General features: G+C 34.1%; 1 protein-coding gene across 1 annotated transcript; it reads left to right on the top strand.

Annotated features, from left to right (window-relative positions):
* The first annotated feature begins 20978 nt into the window (after positions 1-20978).
* LOC148936887 (uncharacterized) lies at positions 20979-22402 on the top strand. The gene is given in 3 exon segments (XM_089075729.1): positions 20979-20991; positions 21384-22206; positions 22324-22402. Coding segments are annotated over 3 exon segments (915 nt in total).
* Positions 22403-23583: the final 1181 nt, after the last annotated feature.

Here is a 23583-nt window from a genome sequence, read left to right as displayed (position 1 = left end):
GTTTGGTTTCGACTGCATTTACTATTCCAATGCTATTCCGATCGGTTACTGCCTGAATTATGGTTTCACTGCGAGGCGTTAGCATGGTTTTCTTGTACGGATAGAGTTTGAAAGTTGTGTTGCCAATACTGACTTGTTTTTTCCCATGATCGCATTTCGCTTGCTGTTTATTCAAAAAGTTTAGTCCCAGTATCCCTTCATAATTTATTGGGAAGTCATCTCTTACCACATACATAGTGTGCCGTATCTCTCGGTCTCCTAGCGTTATCGTTGCTTTTATCTTTCCGAGTGTATCTTGTGGCCCGTAACTCCGGTTAGGGCTAAACGCTCTTCGCGCATTAGTATGTTTCCCTTTAGATTTCCTACTTTTATTAATGTCAAAGTGGCGCCTGTATCGAGGAGGAAACTTGTTTTTCCCTTTTTTGTCTCTCGCATCAGCAGGGTAATCAAGTCTAACGTGGCGTTTGTGTGAGGCGTATTCACCTGTGTCACTTGATGCTCGCGTACGGTTCGCGTTATCTTTGTTCTCGGTTTCTCTTCTTCTTCATCGTCGCCACTGCTTGTGAACGATAGGTCATCGCTCTCCCTTTGCTGCTTATTCTTTCTCATTATTACAGCGGTATTTATTTGTCGCCCTTTTTCATTATCCTGTCTCGTGCGTCTCGGTTGCCCCTTTCTCGGGCGGCCGTTCAGTGACCAGCATTCGTCGCGCTTATGACCTGTCTTTTTGCACTACGAGCAGTATTTCTCAATATTATTTACGTTCGCCGGTCGTTCGGCTCGCGGTAGCGGATATTTATTTATGTATCGGCTTGAACGACAGTCGCGCGCCAAATGTCCTAGCCTACCGCATTTGTGGCACTCCGGTTTTTGATTGCGGTTTCTATACTGTTCTTGGTTGCTTCTAGCTTTCTCGTTATTGTACATTTTTATAGATTGGCTACCTTTTAATTTTTCTTCGGCTGTCGCGCCTAGCATCGCGGCTGTTAAATTCGTATAGTTCCTGGATCGTACTATTGTTTGTATCTCGTCACGTAATCCTAGTTGGAAATTTTCTAGGGCTAATTCTTGTATCGAATCTAGGATTGCCTTTCGTTGCTCCGCGGTGTGCTCGCGTCCTTCTACCATAGATTGATAGAGTTCCATTGCTAGTTTGTCAACGCGGAGTCCGTTCTCGCGCGCTTTCCCCGGGTTTTTGTCGGGTTATATTAAACTCTCGCTGAATGTGCGTAGTGCTACGCTTTGCCAAATAGCACATCTCGATCTCGCGTTTCAGTTGCATGAATGTGCGTATATCCCTTGTTTGGAAATCGTGCATGGCTTTCCCTGTTAGTTTCGTGCACAAGATCGCTTTTAATAATGATTTTTCGGCAGGATTTATTTCGCTCATCGCGTACGTGCTTGCATTTAAGAATTTTTGAGCTTGGTTCCGCGATGATCCGACCATTTCCGGAATCATATCGCGGGCTTCTTTCAGTTTCATAAACGTATGTGCGGGATCTCGCGAATTTCGGACATCGTCCCGTGTACGCCCGTATGTCATTTCTATCGGTTCGTCATTTTCTGCACTCCGATCGTAATTAACGACTTCTAGTTGGCTTATGCGGCCCTGTAGTGCTCGCATGCCTTCTATCAATTCGACCAACATCTCGCGCGTCGTGCGAAGATTCCGCCGGGTCAGATTTCCAGTGTGCCTGGCTTAAAGTGGCTCTCATCCTTTTTACTTCGTCGTCCAATTCTTTGTTTACTACTTGTTGTTCTTCCGCGATCGATTTTAACGGTGTGCCCGAGGGTTGATTTGCCATTTCCGCTGGATTTATGTTTCGTGAAGCGGTGTAAAATTCAGTTGGATCGAACACGCTACTATCGTAAGATGTCAATGAGAATTCTCCGCGGCTAGGGTTACTTGTGTTCGTGCCGTCGCTATGGTCAGATCTTGCGTCTGTTGGTTGTAATAGAGCGTCGTCGCGTCTCTCACTACTCGGTAGTAGGCTATTATCTATGTCACTAAGCGAAAACACGCGTTCAATTACAATGTTCGGATGTAATTCCGGTTGACTCGTCAAACTATCGTCGGAATAATAATTACTTAAATCGCGGCGTACGTTATCGCGCGGATCGCGTGAATTTTCCGTCTGCTCAAGGTTCGGAGGGCTCGGGCTGAGCGCTCGGCTGGCTGACGCACTATGTAACCACGACGTGTTTCTTTGGGCAGGAGTTTGGTTAACTCCCTCGTTCGACATCTACTTACACGCTTCTCTCGCTATCTAATGCGCTTGGCTTAATTTTCTATGACTTACATTACGCTCGCAATTCGCATGTTTGTGACGTGGCGCTGGCTGTTGCGGTAGGTCGTGGCTTCTCCGGTGTCACTGATATGCTCTGCGTTGTGGCTCTACCGGCTCTTTCTCGCTGCAGGGATGTCGACTTCTTTTCCGGCCTTTTCCTTGAATTCCGATTGTTTGTTCCTTCCAGATGACTGGGTGTAGCTGCGAAACGATCCCACCGCTGCCACCAGAAATGTTGTGCGGGTCGTTTCGGTGGATCGGTCAAGGAGTCGGCGGGGAGGAAGCACTCACCACTTCGTTTTAATTTCAATAAATTTTATTAACACTTGATACAGTTTGTCCTTTTTAATTCGGACCGCGACAGACGTGACGGCACGGCGGATCTCGACGAGTCCTCTTCTAGTATCGGTCTTCCGTTTTTATCCTGTTCCAGGCGGCCGGTCCTTGCCGTGTCATCAACATGTTCGTCAGCGTTCGCGGTATATTTCTGGGTCACGCGGCGGTTTTCCGCGTAAGGACCGCGCAACCCGGTTAACAGTTGCTTCACGTGGAACGATTACACAATATTTGCGCGATTAGCACGGTAGCGTTGGTAATCGCTATCGCTTGGTAAAATAATAATTCGTCGGATAAAGTATCGCTTGCCGCAATCCGCTTTGTCAGCGGTGAGCGTGATTGCGTTCTCGGCGCTCGCGACAGTCTCCTTCAGAACAAGATCTGTTGGCAATCCGGCGGGTGAGTTGCTTCGCGACGAGTGCACCAAGCTGGCTCGAGAAGAGCACCGTGAAGAACGGCCTGACGCGGGAGGATGAGCCTGACGGACCGGCAGCGCCGACCGCGGAAATCGAAGCGGGCACCTCCAGCCTGGCAATCTCAGGCTTCTTGTCGTCAGCCATATTGTACACACGCGAATCTGATGGCTTTCACGTGCACAAACAAACACAAATACAGTCTTGACACGCGCTGCCCATGAAGAATCACCGTGACGTGAGCCAATCATGACACTAACACGACACTACTGAATTTTCACTCACGTATTCTCGAAGGACCAAATGTTTGCGAATTAGCTAAATTGTCACAAAAATACTGGGACTGCGAGCGAAAAAAGGTTCCTATAATTTATGCCGCGATTCACTTAGTTTATGTCACAGATCTCACTATAATCATCTTGAATGTCTCCGCACTATTAAAGTTTTTCACGCGTCATACGCGGAAACAAAGATCAAGCTGACACAATGACAAGTTTGAGCTGAACACTGTATTAAAACTTTGGAGAAGTTGAGAGAATGTTCTCCAAGTAAGCTGACCAAAAGGAGAGGCGCGAGATTATGATTGCACTTGCTGCCCACGTGAACACCACGTGGTGAGCACCAGCGCGATGTGATGCTATATCCTTTCAATGGACCCTTCCGGTAGCACAATGATCTCGACACTTCAATCCGGATGAGGGCTGATAGTAGAGCAATCTCGATTCATTCATCAAAACAGTACACAACAGAAAAACACCACGAGAGCCAAAACGAGCACTTTCGAGGGACGAGTTGCACAAGATGGCCGTAACGAGGGTGATGTAATGGGCGCGCGCACAAGAAAAGTCCCGAAAGCGCTTCAGGTGGCCACGCGCTCATGCATAATGCATGTATCTACGGGCTATCATCTGATAATGAGACCTCCGCGTGCACCTTCTTCAAGAATCTAAACTCATTCTCGAACAGCTATACTCTAAAGAAATATACTAACATAATATAATAAATATTATACAAATTATATATAAAGATACATATATATTAATTTCAGAATCATATTTGATACTGTTTGAGAAGGGGCAAGTGATGAAAATACTGGGACTGTAAGTGACGTTTTGAATAGGGCTATGTAGTGATTAATTCTTATATCAAAAATATCACAGATCACTAGTTTTGAGAAGTACAATATTATAAAAGTACTTGAGACACGAGCTGAACACTAAACGAATAGACACAGTTTAAAATTTGTGAGAAATCCGAAATCGATAAGCCGAATGGTATTCCGCGGAGAGATTATATTAATGCTCTCCAAGTGAGCAAATCCAATGATGAGAGAAATGAAAAAGGATTCACTGGCCGTGAACGCGTGTTAAACATAAGCACGCCTTGATGATGTACCCTTCAGATAATTCGATAGCACTCCTTATCACTTCACTTTACTGAACCTTCCAATGAGCGAGTCCTTGAGATTAGAGTTTTTATAATTTTATTAACGAGCAACTCAGAGCGAAGCTCTAATCGGAGCGGTATGTGATGCTATAATGGCCGAAGAACCTTAGAGCGAGAGCGCAATAGAGAAGAAGGGGGAACGTCCCGTTTGACCACGTCCCAATTGACCACAACTACTCGCAGGAGTCGGTGCTTAGATTTTTTCCACTGTTCAAGCGCTGTGAGTGGCTAGTAGTCAATCGAGACGTGATCAAACGGGTGTCACCCGAAGAAGATCGCGAGCGCGATCAGACGGCCAATTTCGGATGATCATGAATAATGCATGCGTGAGGTGCTGCCATCTGAGAAAGAGACATCTACGTGCGACTTTTAATGATAAGATAGGCTCATTCTCGAACATTCCACCCGCTATCAGTAAGTTTTTGCTAATGTTAATCTTCCGGATGAGCAGGTAAAGGTGCAAGCTTGGTGATAGGTCGAGTAAGTGTTGTGGTGGCAGTTTTGAGCGTAACAATCCTGGTGAGTCCATCCTTTCCTGGGTGCAACTAGAATCTTTGCTAGAAGCTACTTGTTTGGAAGTAGTCTCTCATCCGTGAACACAACTAATGAGCCAACCTTGATGATGTTAAATGAGTGATACCACTTGGAAATGGATTGTTGACGCTGTAGATAATGAGCCGATCCTTGGGACTAGAATTGTTAAGCCCGTTGTTGAATGAGTTGCCACTTAGACAGCCTAGAAGAGGACAGATCAAGTAGAGATGATTTGGGAATTGAGTTGAGAGGAGATCCAATCAAAAAATGGCCAGGAGCAGAGACATCTTCAGAGTCATCACTGTGCGATCGAGAATTCTGCGTAGATGAACAGAGTGTCTCCAATTGTCCGTCGAAGGTGGAATTTGATAGATTTCACAACAACTTCCTACTTGCCACCCATATGTGGCGATGCTGGAGTGTTGAATCTTTAATTGGTACCGTTTGCTGAGATAGATGAAGTGATGATTGTGTTCTGCTGAGCTGTTGATGAAAAGTTTCTTGAGAGCCGCGTCTGTACCGATAAAATTGGGTTCGCAGTAAAGAGTACGAGCTATTCCTCTTCTTAAGATACATCTTCTATATGCAGCTAGGAAACCTTCCGTTGAATAGTCACGACTGTAGTGACGACTTCTAGATGAGTTGACGTTGCGAGACACACCAACACACAGATCCAGTCCTTGTGTGTTTTAGAGTCTCGACCCTTCCAAATTTTGAGCTACACTGATCCTGCATAGTTTCTACTCCTGTATGAAAAGGACGTGAGGGAGTCACTCGTGCAAGAAGGAGCTGATCCATGAGTTGACGTGTACGAATTCCTTGTTGTCGAGTGCAGTCCATACATTTGAGCACATGAGATTTTACTGGAGTTTTCCCACTATTTATCCAGTAAGTCTGATGGATTTTAGCAAGCGTTAATTAAGTGCCACTATGAAGTGTGATCTTATGAGCGTCATCGATGATGAGAGATGAGAGTTGAGAGAGACGTGACAGGATTGCTGGATGCCTTTCTTGCTAACTAAGTGAGAGTTTATTGAGTCTTTCTCCAACATGAATAATATCTTGATCATTGATGAATGCCGTCAATCTGGAGAAGGCATGAGCTGATGGCGGTTGAGTTCCGTGGTTGAGCATCTTGAATTCATGAGAGAAGTATGCTGTTTGAATTGCCAGAAGAGTTTAGCTTGTTCAATATCTTGTGTGGGAATGATGATAGCTGGAGGAGAGCTGAGCTTTTGCTTGAGCCTGCATATAAGCCTGAAACATAGTGCTGTGATTCGGAGCAATTTATTGAGTGAAGAGTACCTGTATACTAAATCCCAATGATATGCTGGTGCTGGGGCAGCAGCAAGCAATCCCAATCCAGGACGAACCTCCATGTTAAAGAGTTCTGGAGAGAGTTCAAGCTGAGCTGGCCAGAACTCTTGAGACTGAATAAGCCATTGAGATCCGGTCCACCACAATGGATGAATAATGAGCTGATCAGTTGAAACATCTCGAGAAGCGCAATCTGCTGGATTTATAGAGCCAAGAACGTGGCGCCCATGGTATTTGTCAACAATTGTTGAATTTGGGATACTCTGTTTCTGAGGTAATCTTTCCAACGAGATGCATGTGATTTGATCCATATGAAAGTGACTTAAGAATCCGTCTACAAATGAGTTGAATCTACCTTGAGCTTAAATGTGGCTTAAACATGAGACATGAGCTTCGTGAGTAGCAGCGCTGCAATAAGTTCTAATCTGGGAATGATTAGTTTTTTGAGCAGAGCAACTTTAGTTTTTGAGCATACAAGCGATGTCGCAGAGTCAGTGGACAGTGAGCGTCCAGTCAAATCAATGATTGTTGCCATGACAAGTTGAAATATATCTGAAAAATCATCGGGGAACTGAGACGCTAGGGATCTGAGTTCAGCTCTTATTACCGACCATTTAGCGTTGAGAAGAGCTGGTAATGGATCATCCCAGCCCAGAGCTCTATGGCAACCAGAGCTCTTGTAAGAGCTTCTTTGCCTTGATAACGACCGGAGAAATAAAATCGAGGATCGAATATCTGTGCCACTTCAGATAAGAGGCATTTTGTGAGTTTATCTGACTAATCACTAAATTTGGATGAGAAAATGAATTTATCTTCTTGAGGAAACCAACTTAATCCGAATAATTTAGTCATGCAGTCGAGGGCTCGAGCCATGCTTGATGCAATCTCTTCTGTCGCGCACCAGAAGGATTATTTGTATATTTGCCAGTGGCGTTGGAGGATATCACCGCTGCAGTCCGATCTGCATCCATCAAGAAACTAGGACCGTCATCTCTCTGGAGTCGGGGGATTCGAGAGAATATACATGTATATATGTATATTGTGATATATGTATATATGTGTATCATTGTATTGTTGACATGTTATTCCAAACACGTTATTTGCAATAAATATCATGCCTCGGTAGTCGAAAGGATAAGATGCTTGCCCGGTAAACAGGAGATCCAGGTTCGATTCCTGGCTGAGGTGATATTTTTTCGCAAAATAATTACGAGTTTTCACGACTGGTTCGTGGTCGGGCCCCGCCGTGACGCATATCCTCCCTTCTTATTTGATCAGGAGTTAATGTTAACTTTGATGAGCTGTTGAATGAGACTGTTGAGAGTAATTCTGGGTTTGTTGTATGCCATTTTGTGAGTAGGAAACCGCCCGCGTTGCACAAGCCTATTACTTGTTGAGCGACAGAAATGAGTTGCTCAATTATATCTGCACCTCCGAATATATCACGTATCGATCATGGATGATATAGCAAACGGGAATGAGTGTCCTTCATCTTCAACCAGTTGAAGAAGAGTTGCTAAAAATGAAACAGTTTTTATTCCGTACGTAACCGTAGTGAACTGGAAAGGGACTTCATGGAACTGATCGTTTATCCAGAGCTTCGTTAAACCCTAATCTTTTGGATGAATTTTTACCTGTCGATACATCTTAGTGATGTCTGTGGCGAATATGTGCGATGATGGCGAATCCAGATGAGAACGTCCATAATATTGAGCAACAAATTTGTCCCAGTGTGCATGATGGGGAGCGTTTCATTTAACCACGTTGCGATTGACCACAGCCACTCACAGCGGTCGGTGCCTAGAGATTTTTCTCTGTTCAAACGCTATGAGCGGCTGATGATCAAACCGTTGCAATGTGATTAAACGGATCTCACCCTGCATGATGTCATTAGAGATTTCCCTGATGATATAGGGCTTGAGCTGTTGAATACAACCCGAAGTTTTGTAGTTGAGCTGTCGGCTTAAGTACTCCATGATGAGGCAAGTAATAAGGAAGATGAGCAGAAGAGCACTTCGATGAAGAACCACCCTCAACCTCTCCTGACATCGAAGCATCATGTGCCAAGGTCATCTCAGGAGTATGATCATCTCCGTTAACTCTTCTCATGTGATTGAGTTCCTCATACTCCTTCATGAAGTTTCTATAGAGTTGGCTGTATTCTATCTTTGTTGAGCCGACATAAAATTTGTAGACATCTAGAGGCAGTTTGATTAGAAGATTCTAAAGTTGTTGCAGATGTCTTGAGTAGAATTCGCACTACTCGTCCAGATGAGTCTCTTGAATAAGTGATACGAAAATGAGCCTCGCATGCTTCTTCAGATGATAATTGAGAGTGATTGTCGATAGATAATTCTTCTTAAACCCAAAACTTAATGAATAATTCCTTGATATGATTCCTTGCTCATCATCTTGATGAGCACAAACTTGATGAGCAAATCTAGTATGAGTGAGATGTGTTGATGAATTCTAATATTATCCAACTAAAAATTGAAAGCTGAGCAATTGGTATCGATGGATGATGTTTAATAATATTGGATTTGATAATTGCTCCATAAGAGTCAGCACTAATGGTGATGTTAATTGGACGAGGATAATAGTATCCTGGATCTGCAAGACACAATTTTTCCAAGTACGACCATTCTTGAGTTAATACTTCACTGGAAGTAATTGATGAAATAATCCTTAGTATATGAGCGTTGATCTTGACTGTGTTTTGAGAGATTAGAGAATCCATTTGTAGTTGTACGACGCCAAGAGTTTGAATTGACCTTGAGCCTCCTATTCTATAAATGATAAGTGATGATTGTTTGCTAAGAATGCTGAGCTGACGTACAAGCTGTTCAGAAATGAAAATACATTCTGAGCCTGAATCAATGAACAGACGTATCTTGTGAGCAATTAAAAGAGTTTTAACTTAAACTAGAGCTGTTCCTAAAAAAGCTGAGCATGATTTAGCATTGGCATGCAATGAGCTGACGATGATGATTGCTGAGTTAAAGTCGATGACTGAACAGTTTGGGAAGTTGAAGCTGCCAGAGTTGAGCTGGACTTGTTGAGTGAACGATCAGTTTCATGCAGCATCGTATGGTGCCGCCCAAAATAGGTCTTGCAGCCCTCTGCACTCTTGCACGCCTTAACACTGTGGCGTTCAAGGCAATTAAAGCACAATCGCTTGCGCTCAGCTAAGGATCTTTGAGCCGACGGTGCAAGATCCCTGAACTGTTCACATGTGACTATGTAATGATGGCCACTACAATAGTCACATGGATGAGCTGTTGAACCTTGAGAAAATGCTGTGGTTTTCGAGACGGCAGACTGGCCCGGTTGAGCAGAAGCCGTAAGAGCTGTCTTCTTCGGTGCCTGAGCTGATGGTAGATGAGTAGATAGATTCTATTCGCTCGAGAGCGAATTGGATTCGAGCAGTATTCAAGAATGCCTTTAATTGAGAAAACGAGAGATATTCTTGAGATGAGTCAAGAAAAGTCTCCCATGTTTCTCGAGTTTTAAAGCGAAATAAGTCCTCTGAGTCTTAAGAGCGAGTTCTATCGGCAGCTTCGCGGATGAGTTGCTCCTTGAGTGCGCCGAGCTGGCTCGAGAAAAGCGCCGAGATGAGCGATTGGACCGAGGAGTACGAGCAGAGCCCGACCAGCAGAGCCAACTGCGAGAGCAGGAGCGGGCTCCTTCGAGCTTGGCAACTTCCTCCTTTTGAGCGTCAGCCATGTTGATAATGAGAAAATGCGTTTGATTTTTCACGCACACAGATGAGCACAAGCTTCACTTTAATTCGCGCTCTCCAAAATCACTTTCAAAAGAGCAATCTATGAGTCAATGAGAATCACTGATATGAGCTGGATGAGAATCACTGACACAACGCTTCAAATTTATCACTCACGATCCGGCTCGAAGGACCAAATGTTTGAGAATGGGCAAGAGTGATGAAAATAGACTGTGAGTGATGTTTCGAGTAGGGCTAGTAATTAATTTATTAAAAATATAACAGATCACTAGTTTTGAGAAGTACAATGTTATAAGAGTCCTTGAGATATGCCACGAGCTGAACACTAAACGAGCAGACACACAGTTTAAAATTTATGAAAAGTCCGAAACCGATGAGCCGAATAATATTCCGCGAATCTTGGAGAGATTATATTAATGCTCTCCAAGTAAGCAAGTCCATGATGAGAGAAATGAGAATGGATTCACTGGCCGTGAATGCCACGTGTTAAACACGAGCACGCCTTGATGATGTAATCTTGAGATAATTCGGTAGCACTCCTTATCACTTCACTTTACTGAACCTTTCAATGAGCGAGTCCTTGAGATTAGAATTTTTATAATTTTATTAACGAGCAACTCACGAGAGCGAAGATCTAATCAGAGCGGTATGCGATGCGCATAATGGCCGAAACAAAAGAGCCTAGAGCGAGAGCGCAATAGAAAAAAAAGCCGCGAGCGCGCTCAGGCGACCAATTTCGGACGATCATGAATAATGCATGCGTCCGTGAGGTGTTGTCATCTGAAAAAGAGACGCCTACGCGCGACTTTCAATGATAAAACAGGTTCATCCTCGAACAGATATCTTCTGGCACATTAATATTTAAATTTAGATATCCAGGAGGTTCATCCTTATTCTTATGTACGTATTCTTATGTATTTAGTGTAAAACCATGAAATTGTATAACGTCTGAAATGTTAATTTTTTAATTACATAAACAAGTACTAATATATTTATAAATAACAAGATTCGCTATGTTGGAAATGAAGGCTATAATAGCACTATTACAATTTTTATTTGTAGATATACAATTTTTATTTGTAGATTATTTAAAGGATTTTCGTTTCAAGATAGATATTGTAAATCGTATTGTACATTCTATTCGAGTACGATATATTCCAGTCGATCAAACGCAATCAATTTTATTCAGTGCCATATAATTTTATTAAATAAGAAGCAATTGATTTTGTTTAAGTTTCTTGATATAAAGTCACTTATTGGAATTGTCATATTTTTTAAAATAATATATATATATATTTCTTTGGTGTAAAACAATAATTTATCTTTTAATTTTTAATGATATTTGGTGTTACATATTTAATAATTTTAAATTTATGTTTTATTTTATAAATAAATTTAATATACATGAAAATATATCTGTTTTGCAGAGTATTTATTTTTTCTTATTCTAAATCTTACATTATAAAGAAATAAGTATTTTTAATACATTTTTTCTTTGCATCATACATAGAATAGAGTTATTTTTTCAGTTTCCATTTTGAAATGAAAATTGAAATGAAAATTTTGTAGAAAAATGTCTTTACATTGACATACATGCAATTACATATAATAAACATAACTGTTTCTTGAAAGCGTAAACTTGATTTTTTAATGTTAATGTTAAATATGTAAAGTTCAGCTAACCAATGCTAATAAAAATCGTATTTAACATATTAAGTGTACAATGTCATTGTTACTATATCTTTCTCTTATGTTTTTATTCAAAAAATTTGAATTACTCTAAGTTATATCTACAATATACATTGATATATAATACAATATATATTAATTAACATGCATTATTTTTGAAAATAATATAATGGATTTAAGAATGTCAGATATTTTAATAACACCATTATTAATCTAATATTTCATAGAATTTTCGAGAACATTCTTGTAGCATCATTGATTTAAAAAGCTTACTTAATTAGAACATCTAAATTTGATTTAACTTTTATTGACAATTTTATTTTAAATCTTCCAGTACAATATTTATTATTCGATCAAAATAAAAAATTTAAAAAAAACAATATTATTCAAATAACTTATCGATAAAGTTAAATTATACATAAGTAGCTGCTATAATTATATATTAATAATAAATTCTATGAATATATCATATTTAATTTAAGAAAAAATATACAAGAAAATATGTAACACGCGCATAAAGTGTCTACATATCATGTATGGTATAGGAAATTGATTTAATACACACGCGCACGCATAATCATTAAAAAATGCATTATTTGATTATTTAAAATAATTCTGTAGAGTGTGAAAAGTTTAAATATGGTACACAAATCATAATATAAAAATATAACACATATTATATTTTGTGAAAATAGATAATATAAATAGTATGAAGTATATATTATGTATACAATTGAGAATACATAAAATGTTCATGACGCATGTTCATTTTAATGAGATCTTATCTGCAAGTATTATTAATTAATATCTGTATTATATTATTATGCTCTTTAAAGATATGATTAATTGATCATTGCAGATAATGAAATACAAATAGAATTTTGAGTCTTTATCGCTCTTCATTGCAGTTTCATCTTATTCACTTCAGTGATGTATCTAATTTCTGAGTAAAACATTTATCAAATAGTTATGATGATTGTGAAGTAGAGTGCAGTGTTATAAATAGTTATTTCGTCCACAAGTCAAAGAGAGTGAGTCTATTATAATCAGTAAATGAAGTCATTTTGAAATTTTGTTAGAGATAAATCAGTTGCAGTTTTAGAAAGTTAATTAAAGTTCTTTTAATATAAATTTCTGTGTGTGTGTGTGTGTGTGTGTGTGTGTGTGTGTGTGTGTGCGTGCGTGCGTGCGTGCGTGCGTGCGTGCGTGCGTGCGTGCGTGCGTGCGTGCGTGCGTGTGTGTGTGTGTGTGTGTGTGTGTGTGTGTGTGTGTGTGTGTGTAATATGCATATAAGATTTATGCATAAGATCTTTTAAAAAATCATAAAAATTAAAATAAAACCTATATTAATTTAAAATTACATAAGATATTTATTCTTTATCTATATCCCGTTAGAAAATAACACGTTGTTGAAGGTAAGATTAAAAACTTTTAGTTAAAAAGATTAAAAACATTAAATTACGTAGTGTTAATTTAAACTTAATTTAATCATACATCAAATTTCGTGAGATATGTAATTTATGAAAGCGTTTTCTCATGTAAAACATAACTTTTGAAATTATGCAAGATATATTTATCCTAATAAGTTTTTTATTAAAAAGAATCTTTTTAGTATAAATTTTACGCCATATGCTTTAAATATAAAGAATATAATTATATAATATATAATTATATAATAATAATAAAGAATATATAATTTGTATATTAAGAAAAAGCAATTTTATTATTTCAACGAAAGATATTGTAATAAAGATGCATCATTTTAAATTATAGTTCAACAAAATAAAGTTAATGTAAAATGAATAAAATTATGCCAAATAATGTAAAATAAAACGAACATATCTCATTGATATAACAATAAGATTATGACAATAAATATTGATAATTAATTATTGATATAAAAGAGTGAGTAAAAATAAAATAGATAATGTTATAAAACCATTACTTTAAAAATGAGAGTGAGTAATTATATGAGTAACTATACTACATCCCATGTATTATTATATAAAATCATACATAACAGTCCCGGGAAAAAAATATCTCTTATATGCTCATATAAGAAACGATATTATGTACTCATATATGAATTTCTCAACTCATATATGAATTCATATATGAATTTTGGCCACATAAAAGCTTATATGGTTATATATGTTTATATATGGTTATTTAAGGTCATATTTAAATAAATTTATATTTTGGAGTATAGTATTGTGATATAATCATATATAATCTTATATAACCATATAAGTTTTTATATGATTATATATTTTCAACTGGAATTATACAATGCATGTTTGCAAAATAATACAGTTAATATATTTATTTATAAGAATAATTTATATATATATATATATTATATAACAGCTTTTAAAATTATTACATGTTTCAGTTATTATGTTGTCAAAGTTATTAATAAATGTTAATTAAAGAAATTATTGTCAAATAAAAAATAATTTAGATTCTTATGCAAAAATTAGAAAAAAAGAAACAAGAAAAATAAAATTTTAGACAATTATTAATCGGTTAGATTTGAGAAGTTGTTGAATAAATATCATGCTTTATGACATTTATTCGTAACTTTACAAATTCCAAAATCTCAATTAAAAAAATAAAAATTAAATAAAAAATAAAGTTCCTTATGCAAAAATAGAAAAAAAGAGAAAATATAAGATAGTTATTAATAATTGTCAAATTTTTGATTTTTCAAAAACGCACTTCTTTCTTCATTGAACTTGCTAGCCATGGCTTTTTCTATATCAACGTGAGTTTGTAGTTCCCAATTGATGCGTTTTTTAGTTTCCATCTCAATGTAATCTATTACTATGATCAAATATAAACGAGATTTTTGTTATAGAATGAAAAATCTTTATTTATTCTTCAAAATCAAATTCGTCGCCTTCAAAATAATCCCCTCCCGATGCAATACACTTATGCTAACGCTTTTTCCAATCCTCGAAACACTCTGAAAACTCTTCTTCCGGAATGGCCTTCAATACCTTCTTCGTTTCGGCTTGTATCTCCTCAATCGATTCAAAACGGTGTCTCCGGAGCGGTCTTTTGAGTTTACTGAATAGCCAGAAGTCACACGATGCTAAATCAGACGAATGCGGTGGTTGTGGAACGATATGGGTCGAGTTTTTGGCGAAATAGTCACGAAAAACTAGTGCAGTGTGAGATGGCGCATTATCGTGGTGCAAAAACCATGAGTTGTCTGCCCATAAATCTGGCCTCTTGAGGCGAATAGCTTCACGCAAACGACGCATAACACTCAAATAATATTCCTTGTTGACAGTTTGGCCCGGCGAAAAGAATTCATAATGCACCACACTACGATAATCGAAGAAAACTGTTAACAAAACCTTGATTTTTGAGCGACTGTGGCGCGATCTTTTTGATCTTGCCTTTTGCATGATATTCGCTCGATTGATCGGTTGTTTCCGAGTCGTACACATAGATCCAAGTCTCATCTCCAGTTATCATGCGTTTCATCTTGTCCTGGTAGTCAGAAATCATTGTTTCACATATTTCAACGCGACGCTGTTTTTCCAAAAAATTGAGTATTTTCGGAACCAAACGAGATTTGACTCTTCTCATAAATGGTCTTTCAAAATGGTCTGGACTGATCCAAATGAAATGTTTACAGTATCGGCAAGTTCTCTAATTGTCAATCGACGATTTTAGAGCACCAAATCTTTGATTTGCTTCACGTGTTGTTCATCAGTTAATGTTTTTGGTCGTCTTTGATGTTCGTTTTCTACGCTTTCTCGACTATCTTTCAACATTTTATACCAGTCAAATACTCTTGGTCTAGAGCCTGGTCACCAAAACATTCTGACGTTTCAGTAGCAGAAATTTCATTCTGCAAACAAAATAAAATACAATTTCTTTGCCCAACAGAATCACACATCGTAAAAATCGAAAAAAATACTTTTGGATATTCACAAAAACGAGCGTTCATTATTAAACAAATAAAGAGAATGACATGAAATTTCACACAGATGTCAAAGACTACCAACTTAATCAAAAAAATATTTGTCAGAATCGATGAACCCGTGCAATTTAAATTTAAAAATCTCGTTTATATTTGATCACAGTAGTAAATATCATAAATAATATATTATAATTGCATGAATATATTTATATTTACTAAAATGTAGATATAGATATTATTTTTACCAAGAATCGCTTGTTTTGCATCAAAATCTAAAGAATTTAAAGAATCTAAAGAATCTACTAGAATTTTGGCTCTCTCTTTGCCAGCTCTTGCAGCCTGCCCTTTATATGTATATTTTAAAAATGCTTCAGGTGTGAATACTCCTATCATTAATTAACGTGCAAAATGCTGTGGTTTTTTCGCAATACTTCTTGCAGTACTAAGTACTCTTTTTTTGCAATATATGCTATTAGAAAGCAAAACCATCTAGAAAACAAATTATCAAATGAATTTTTGCGAATTAAAAAACATTAATTATATTAAATTAAAATGTTAAAATTAAAATTATAATTTTTTAAAATATATTATTATTTTAAATAATAAAACAATTATAATATGGATCTCTAAATTAATTTAATATTTTATTTGTAAACTAAGTTTATATGAAGAATATTATTTTCTATATGAAATGTATTTTTTACAATTTCTTTTTTCTTTTATAAATAAATTTTTAATCAGAGAGTTACTGTTCAACTTGTTATATATTTAAATAATTACATCTCCACAATTTGGACCAAAAAGTTGATAATTCTCTTTCTCAGTTTCACTATCTTCTTGATCAAACGTGAGTTGTTTCTTAATATTTAATGAAGTTTCAAATAGACAATTGAATATAGAAACATCGAGTTTCTTTTTCTTATTATGATTATATGGCAGGAATGAAGATGACTCTTCAATACTTTTGTCTAATATATAAATATATTAAAAGGAATAAAATAATAAATTAAATAATAAAATAATAAATAAAATTAACTTGAAAGATTTTTTTGTTTCTTATTTGTTTCGATTTGCGATTTTTTTTTCCTGAAGATCTCGAATAATTTGCTTCAATTCCTCTTTCGTGAGGCTTGTATTTCCAGAATTACAAAAGGAACTACTGATGAAATTGATTGACCCGAAATTGATAGATTAGAATCTTCACTCGTTTTACTAGAATCATCAAGAAGTATTTTAGATACTGTAGATCTCAAATTTTTAATGAGTTTTTTCGTATTGAGGTCTGTAGAATTATTATTTAAATTATCCATGGAAAGATCACAATGATCATCGGAAGATTCATTTTCTTTTTCGTTTGTTTTTAATCTTTAAATTAGACGGATTTGGTAATTTCCTATTAATCTTTAGGTTCCGATGATGATTTTTCTATCTATAAAATTTTTTAATAAGATTAATATAAAATATTAAGGTTAATATAAAATATTATATAAAATAATATTTAATTAATTACTAAACTTAACAATTTTTTAAGTGTTGACAAGTGTGCAATTAATGTGTATGAAATTTAACTTTTATTTTCTTTTCTGGCGACATATTATTGTTAGAAATCTCAGCATTGGATTTTTTTTTGACTTAATTTCGTATTTGATTTTGTATTTCGTTGAATAGACAGATCATGGTCAATCTTATAATTTTTATATTTTTTATTTGTCTTTATATCCTTTTTTAACTGCTCAAATTGTTTATCGATCAAAGTTTTATCATCTATAATTTTAAATTTATGTATTATTAGACAATTTATCAATCATCAATTTATTTTACGATAAAAAAATTTGTATAATAATTATTAGAAAAAATATATGAAAACATAATTATTAAGATAAAAAAAACTTTATCGAATTAATGACCTTAATGCAAGATAAAATATTCAATAGTAGAATAATGAATGTATATTGAGATACAAATTATCTGAAACTTATATATGTATATATATATATATATATATATATATATGTGCATGAAATTCATACACATAAGCTTCTTTTTCAAAGTGAGGTTAGATTCTTATGAGGAGATTCCTGAAATAAATGCTTTTATGTAAAGTTTAGGTGACATATGTTTCAGTATACGTTTATTGTATCCCACTTGGATTTTTGATCTTATACTTTCATTTTTTATCACAAACAAATTTTAATTTTTATATTATCTGAATATATTATAATCTCTCCTTCATATTCCTTTTTATTGTAAAAAAAGATCACTTTATCTTTTTTTTTACAGAGTTTTCGTAAATTACTGCTTCATTATCAACGACGCAGTAAAATTCATCTTCAATGCATTTAAGAAGAAACATGATGCACAAAATGATGCTTATAAACGTTATGAACCTTGAAGCAAACGTAGCCGTAGCATATGAAGAGGTTAAATCACTCACATTAAAAGTCACAACATTAAAGTCACCACATTAAAGTCTTATGTATAATAGTAAAAATCAATCCGAGATCTCGAACGAAGAATAAATTAACTAATCGCATTAATCAATTACTGTATTGTTTAAATACAATTAGTTAATTCTTTCTCTGTCCGAGATCTCGGATTAATTTCTATAGTGACACAAGCCTTAAAGTAATAGTAGCATTTTTTAAAATACACCTTACAAATTTAATCGTTGTTAGTTGTATTCGTGTAACAATCGTTTCACGAAAAGTTTTAATTAAAAACGGTCGATATCGGACTAAATGCTATGTTAACAGATTAATATGGAATATATAGATAACGATATAAATCCTCCAATAACAAAAACAAAGTACAAGACTTGGTTACATAATAAAAAATATACCAGTATGTATGAATTTCACATGGCGCTGGTGATTTGCTCCAATTTCGAGTATTTCCAGGAATATTTTTTATATTGGATAAGCTCTTCCGGGAATAATTAAGAACAAAAATATATGTTATAAATACTTAATAAAATTACCTTTTTACTATATACATTTCAGTATTTATATCTTGAACAATTGATATTACTTTCGCGATTGTATCACTTACCAGTGCCAAACTAGCATCAATATTACATCTTATCATTACTTTTGCTCCAATCTTAATAATAATTTGTTTCGAAAGTCCAGCTGTTCTAATATCATCTTCATCATTTTTCGATAATACTTTCAATTTTCGATAATACTTTCTTTTTTATGTATGGAATACAATTTATCATGTCTTCAGCAATTAATAATATTTCTTTTGAATTAATACGATTCAACATTGTTTAAAATATCACACATATGACAAGTAGAAATAAACACACAATGTCAATTGGTAAATTGATAATAAAATTACATATTTCATCCAATCTTGAATTAAAAGAAGTATTCGTAAAGAATATTTTTCTATTTTGAATCTCGTGATCTGAATTTGTCAATAAATACGAAATAAATAATTAATACGAATACGCGATAACAATAATTCACGATAAGCCATATCTTTCTTGCTTTCTCGCATATTAATTGTCAATTCATCATATTCAAATAATGTCCACAAATTAATGGTTCCTAAAGTGCTAATATATTTATAAATTTTTTCTTTCAATAAATGAACAAAAATAAAATCTTCATGTACAGGAGATAATTGAAAAAGATCTCTAAATAAAAGAATATGTTTTCTATCAGACCAGCCATTATTATATTCAGTAGTGTCATATATTTCGGATAATCGAAGATGTATATACATTAAAATTAAATTAGATATCAATGATATTTCATTTATTATAAAAAGTATAACGTCATTTAAATCCGCTCGTAAAACTTTCAATACATGATCAGATAATTGTTTATATTTAGGAGTATGATCATGGTCAACAGGTAATTAGAACAATCTGTAAATTGTCAAACCGTCTATATTAAATGCTGCAATACCTGTAGGTGCTGCTACAGCAGTTTCTTTATTAAGATTTTGTTTTATCCAACATTTAATAGTCTTAATTAGAAAACTTTTTCCAGTACTATCTTCACCGCTAACATATAATCGTAATACTGATTTATTTAATTTAATAGTGCTAATAAGTCTATCAAATACTCTCTTTTGATCCGTGTTTAATTTTATTATCATTTCAGAAACATCCTCTTCTTTAATTTTAGCTCCAAGATCTTTAAAGTCTTGCATGGCTTCCCGCTTCTATATTTTGCACACCTATTGCATTTTCTGGCTCATCTTGAGATGCATTTTGTTGTTTTTGCAATTCATTATCTAAATATTTCTAAACTAACTGTTTTGCAGTTTCAAATGCCGTTAACATACAACATAACATATAACATAACATATAATTACAACATATAACATATAACATATTATTTATGTTGTTTTATGTTATATGTTATTAATTTATGTTTTATGTTATGTTTTTTTATGTTATTTATGTTTAATGTAATAATTTATTAATAATTGTTAATAAATATTAATAATTTGTTGTAAAAATCTAATACATTTGTTGTCAATAATCTAATAATATAATAAAAATCTAATAATTTAATTTGTTGTAAAAATCTAATTCTATTTCTATTTCTATTTCTATTTCTTCAATGTATTATATATTATTACAATATTACTTACAATATTACAATATTACTTACTATTATATGTGACACACGTTATATCTTCTTTTTTATTAATCAATATGTACAATTTCACACGAAAGACATCTGTCAAAGACATATCAAGTCAAAAAAATGAGTACTGCAAGAGCTGTAATACAGAGACGTTCATTAGCGCCTCTTGTGACAGAAAAAGGAGAGTCACGACGACGACCAGGATGTTTCTTAAATTTACTAATTTGAACTTTGCATCACGATTGCGTCGCGATATCTCAGTTTGTAGAACGGAAAAAAAATAAAAACACTTTTCTTATATAATTTGATACTCAGCTGTCGATTAAGCGTAATTAAAACTTAATCAATGCAGTCATTGCTGAGATATGAAAATGTAGACCGAGTTCATCTCGGGGTCTCACGTAAATAGAGCCACGGGCGTCTCGCCGCCGTTCTACGCAAATTTCGCTGCGCGTGAACTTGGCGTCGAGACCACCCGTGTCTCTTGATTAATATAGGTATTCCTTTCTTTACGACGTTACAATATATGATTGGATAATATGTTACTTTTTAACTTCCGTATTCTTTTATTTTTAAAGTTAAAGTCCTTGGAAGATGTGCATAATTTTGAAAATCTGAACGGATCTTGCACTATTAGACATATAAGTGTATTCAAAATTGCTCTTCTGCGAAGCGAAGATGGATTATGCTAGTTTTATATGAATCATATCATTATTCATGGAAAATTATTTTATTACTACAAAATAATTACAGACTTCATTTTAAAAACAAAGCAACTCTGCTTTTTCTTAAAAATATAAATTATAATATAATATTTACTTTAAACACAGATTAACTTCAACAAGTAATTAAAAACAAAATTATTGCACTTGTAAAATGAAATAGTTGTAAGTAGAGGGATATATGTATATGTAGTTTAATTGTAATATAGTTTATATTTAATTATAAAATTATAAAGAATACATATTTCATTTTTAACTTACATTCTCGACTTAATATTTGATAATAGATACCTAGAAGAACATATAGGAACATATGAAGCTGGATGGATATATGAGAATTATTGAAATAATTCGAGTACAGAGCCATGTATAAGTAACATTGAAATAAATAACGAGCTATTCGATAATAAACAATTAAATTCATACAATGATTCAGTTTCGACAGACAGTAGCGGAGATATTGCATATAACAATGATAATACTAGTAATGATAATTCCAACGAATTTTATAAAAATGTACAAGCAAAAAATAATGACTGCCTTTCGTATAATTCTGATCATGGAAGTGACACCAATGAACTTTCAAATAAAGAGATGCTTTATGAAAATAGACAGAGCACAGATGAAAGTATTTACGCAATTGTTAAGTTATATATAAATAATAATTTAACTAACAAAGCATTGCAAGATGTACTAATAGCCTCTTATAATATGTTGCCAGTGCCTAATAATATGCCTTATACCAACTACAAATTTTTTAATTACTTAAAACGATTAGCCTCCGTTCCACCTCCGTGCGAAATTATTAGACATTATTATTGTAAAAATGAACTATCCAGAAATTAGTACTGAAATTAATGATATTTTTATATGCAAAGTTTGTCAAAAAACAATCCTATTTTTTATGAATTGGATATAATTGGTCAGATTAGATACATGTTTGAACATCTTAATCTTGCTAAAATTTTAAAGCCAGTCCAACGTAACAATTCACGTGATCTCATTAACGGAACAGAATACATCAGAGTCAATTTTCAATTGCGTCAACGTCAGCGGTACGATTTAACATTAATATTGAATACAAATTTCTTTAAAATCAAGTTCCAAAAAAAATTGTTGGCCAGTTATGTTCTCAATAGCCGAAATACCACCACATTTACGAAAAACGTCATATCAGAATATATGTATTTGATTCTGTTAAGAATAGTAAAGCGAATAACAATTAATTGGATTGAATATAAGGGACCATGGTGTGTAAAATAATTTTTAATATATCTAGATAATTTTCTTTTAAACATTAGATCTCCAGATACAATGGAACGAATGCCCAGATCATTGACCGAACTTAATTATTACAAAGCTACTCAGTTTTATAATTGACTTTTATTTTATTCTTTGCCAACTATGAAAAATTATCTTGGAGAGGAATATTTTCAAATATATTTTACTGGATTTTACTAGTTATAGCAATTCATACTCTACTAAAAGATAATATCACATTAGACGAAATTGAAAAGTCGGAAATATTACTCGAATTATACGTAAATCAAATAAAAAAATTATACAAAGAAGAAGAATTGACATATAATAGTCATAATCTTTTACATCTTAATTTAATCATAAAAAGATCAGATCCCTTATGGGCTTCTACTTTTGCTTTTGAAAATCAAAATGGAATTTTATCAAAACTTGTTAAGGGTTCTAAACATATTGGTCAAGAAATGAATAAGTTAATTGTAACACAAGGTATGCAAGCTTTAAAGAATAAAATAGGTTTTGGAAAATATCTCGTTTAAATATATCTTTTTTGTACTTGGCAAAGTTGTTTATAAGTCATTAACAAAAACCGAAAAAATTAGTAAGTTGCTCACGTCATTAGGTGAAATAAACCAATCAATTTTAGAAAACGAAGTTTTTCAAATTTATAGTCGAGCAAAAGTATTCAATGAAATTTTTACATCTAAATTATATAAAACCGATGGCAAATATAATAATTTTGAAAATGTAATAATGTAGAAATTCAATTAAAACAAGATAAAAAGACTAAATATGGTTCGATAAGACTGTATATTAGTGTTCAGAATGATTTGTACTTACTTTTCAGACCTTTTTCAATTAAACATAATCATTTCTTCTTTCACCGCGTTTTAAAAAGAAAAATCAATCACATACTTCTTAAAAAGAAAGAAGATAATTTCTTACTTATTGATACGAAATCATTATAATACATGTATAAACTCGTAAGAGTTGGACAGTACGTTTGTAAAATGCCACATCACATAAAAAATATAATGTAATTTATATATATATAAATGTACGTGTATAATGTTATATAAAATTTTTTAAATATAAAACATTTTCAAACATTTAATTAAACATAATAAAATTAAATAATTAAACGTTGTAATAAAAGCATATTAATAAATTCTTTATTTCTGTAACAAATTGTAATTTTATTATTTAAATACCTTACAATTTATAGAAATTGTAATAATGTATTAAAAGAATATTATATAATACCTAACAAATTTACGAATAGATTCAAATATATTAGTTTATAT

The sequence above is a fragment of the Pogonomyrmex barbatus genome, unplaced genomic scaffold (genome assembly GCF_055798465.1).
Source record: "Pogonomyrmex barbatus isolate J1 unplaced genomic scaffold, ASM5579846v1 scaffold19, whole genome shotgun sequence".
NCBI lineage: Eukaryota > Metazoa > Arthropoda > Insecta > Hymenoptera > Formicidae > Pogonomyrmex > Pogonomyrmex barbatus.
The sequence above is the reverse complement of the archived record's forward strand: the minus strand, read 5'-3'. Positions and strand labels throughout refer to the sequence as shown.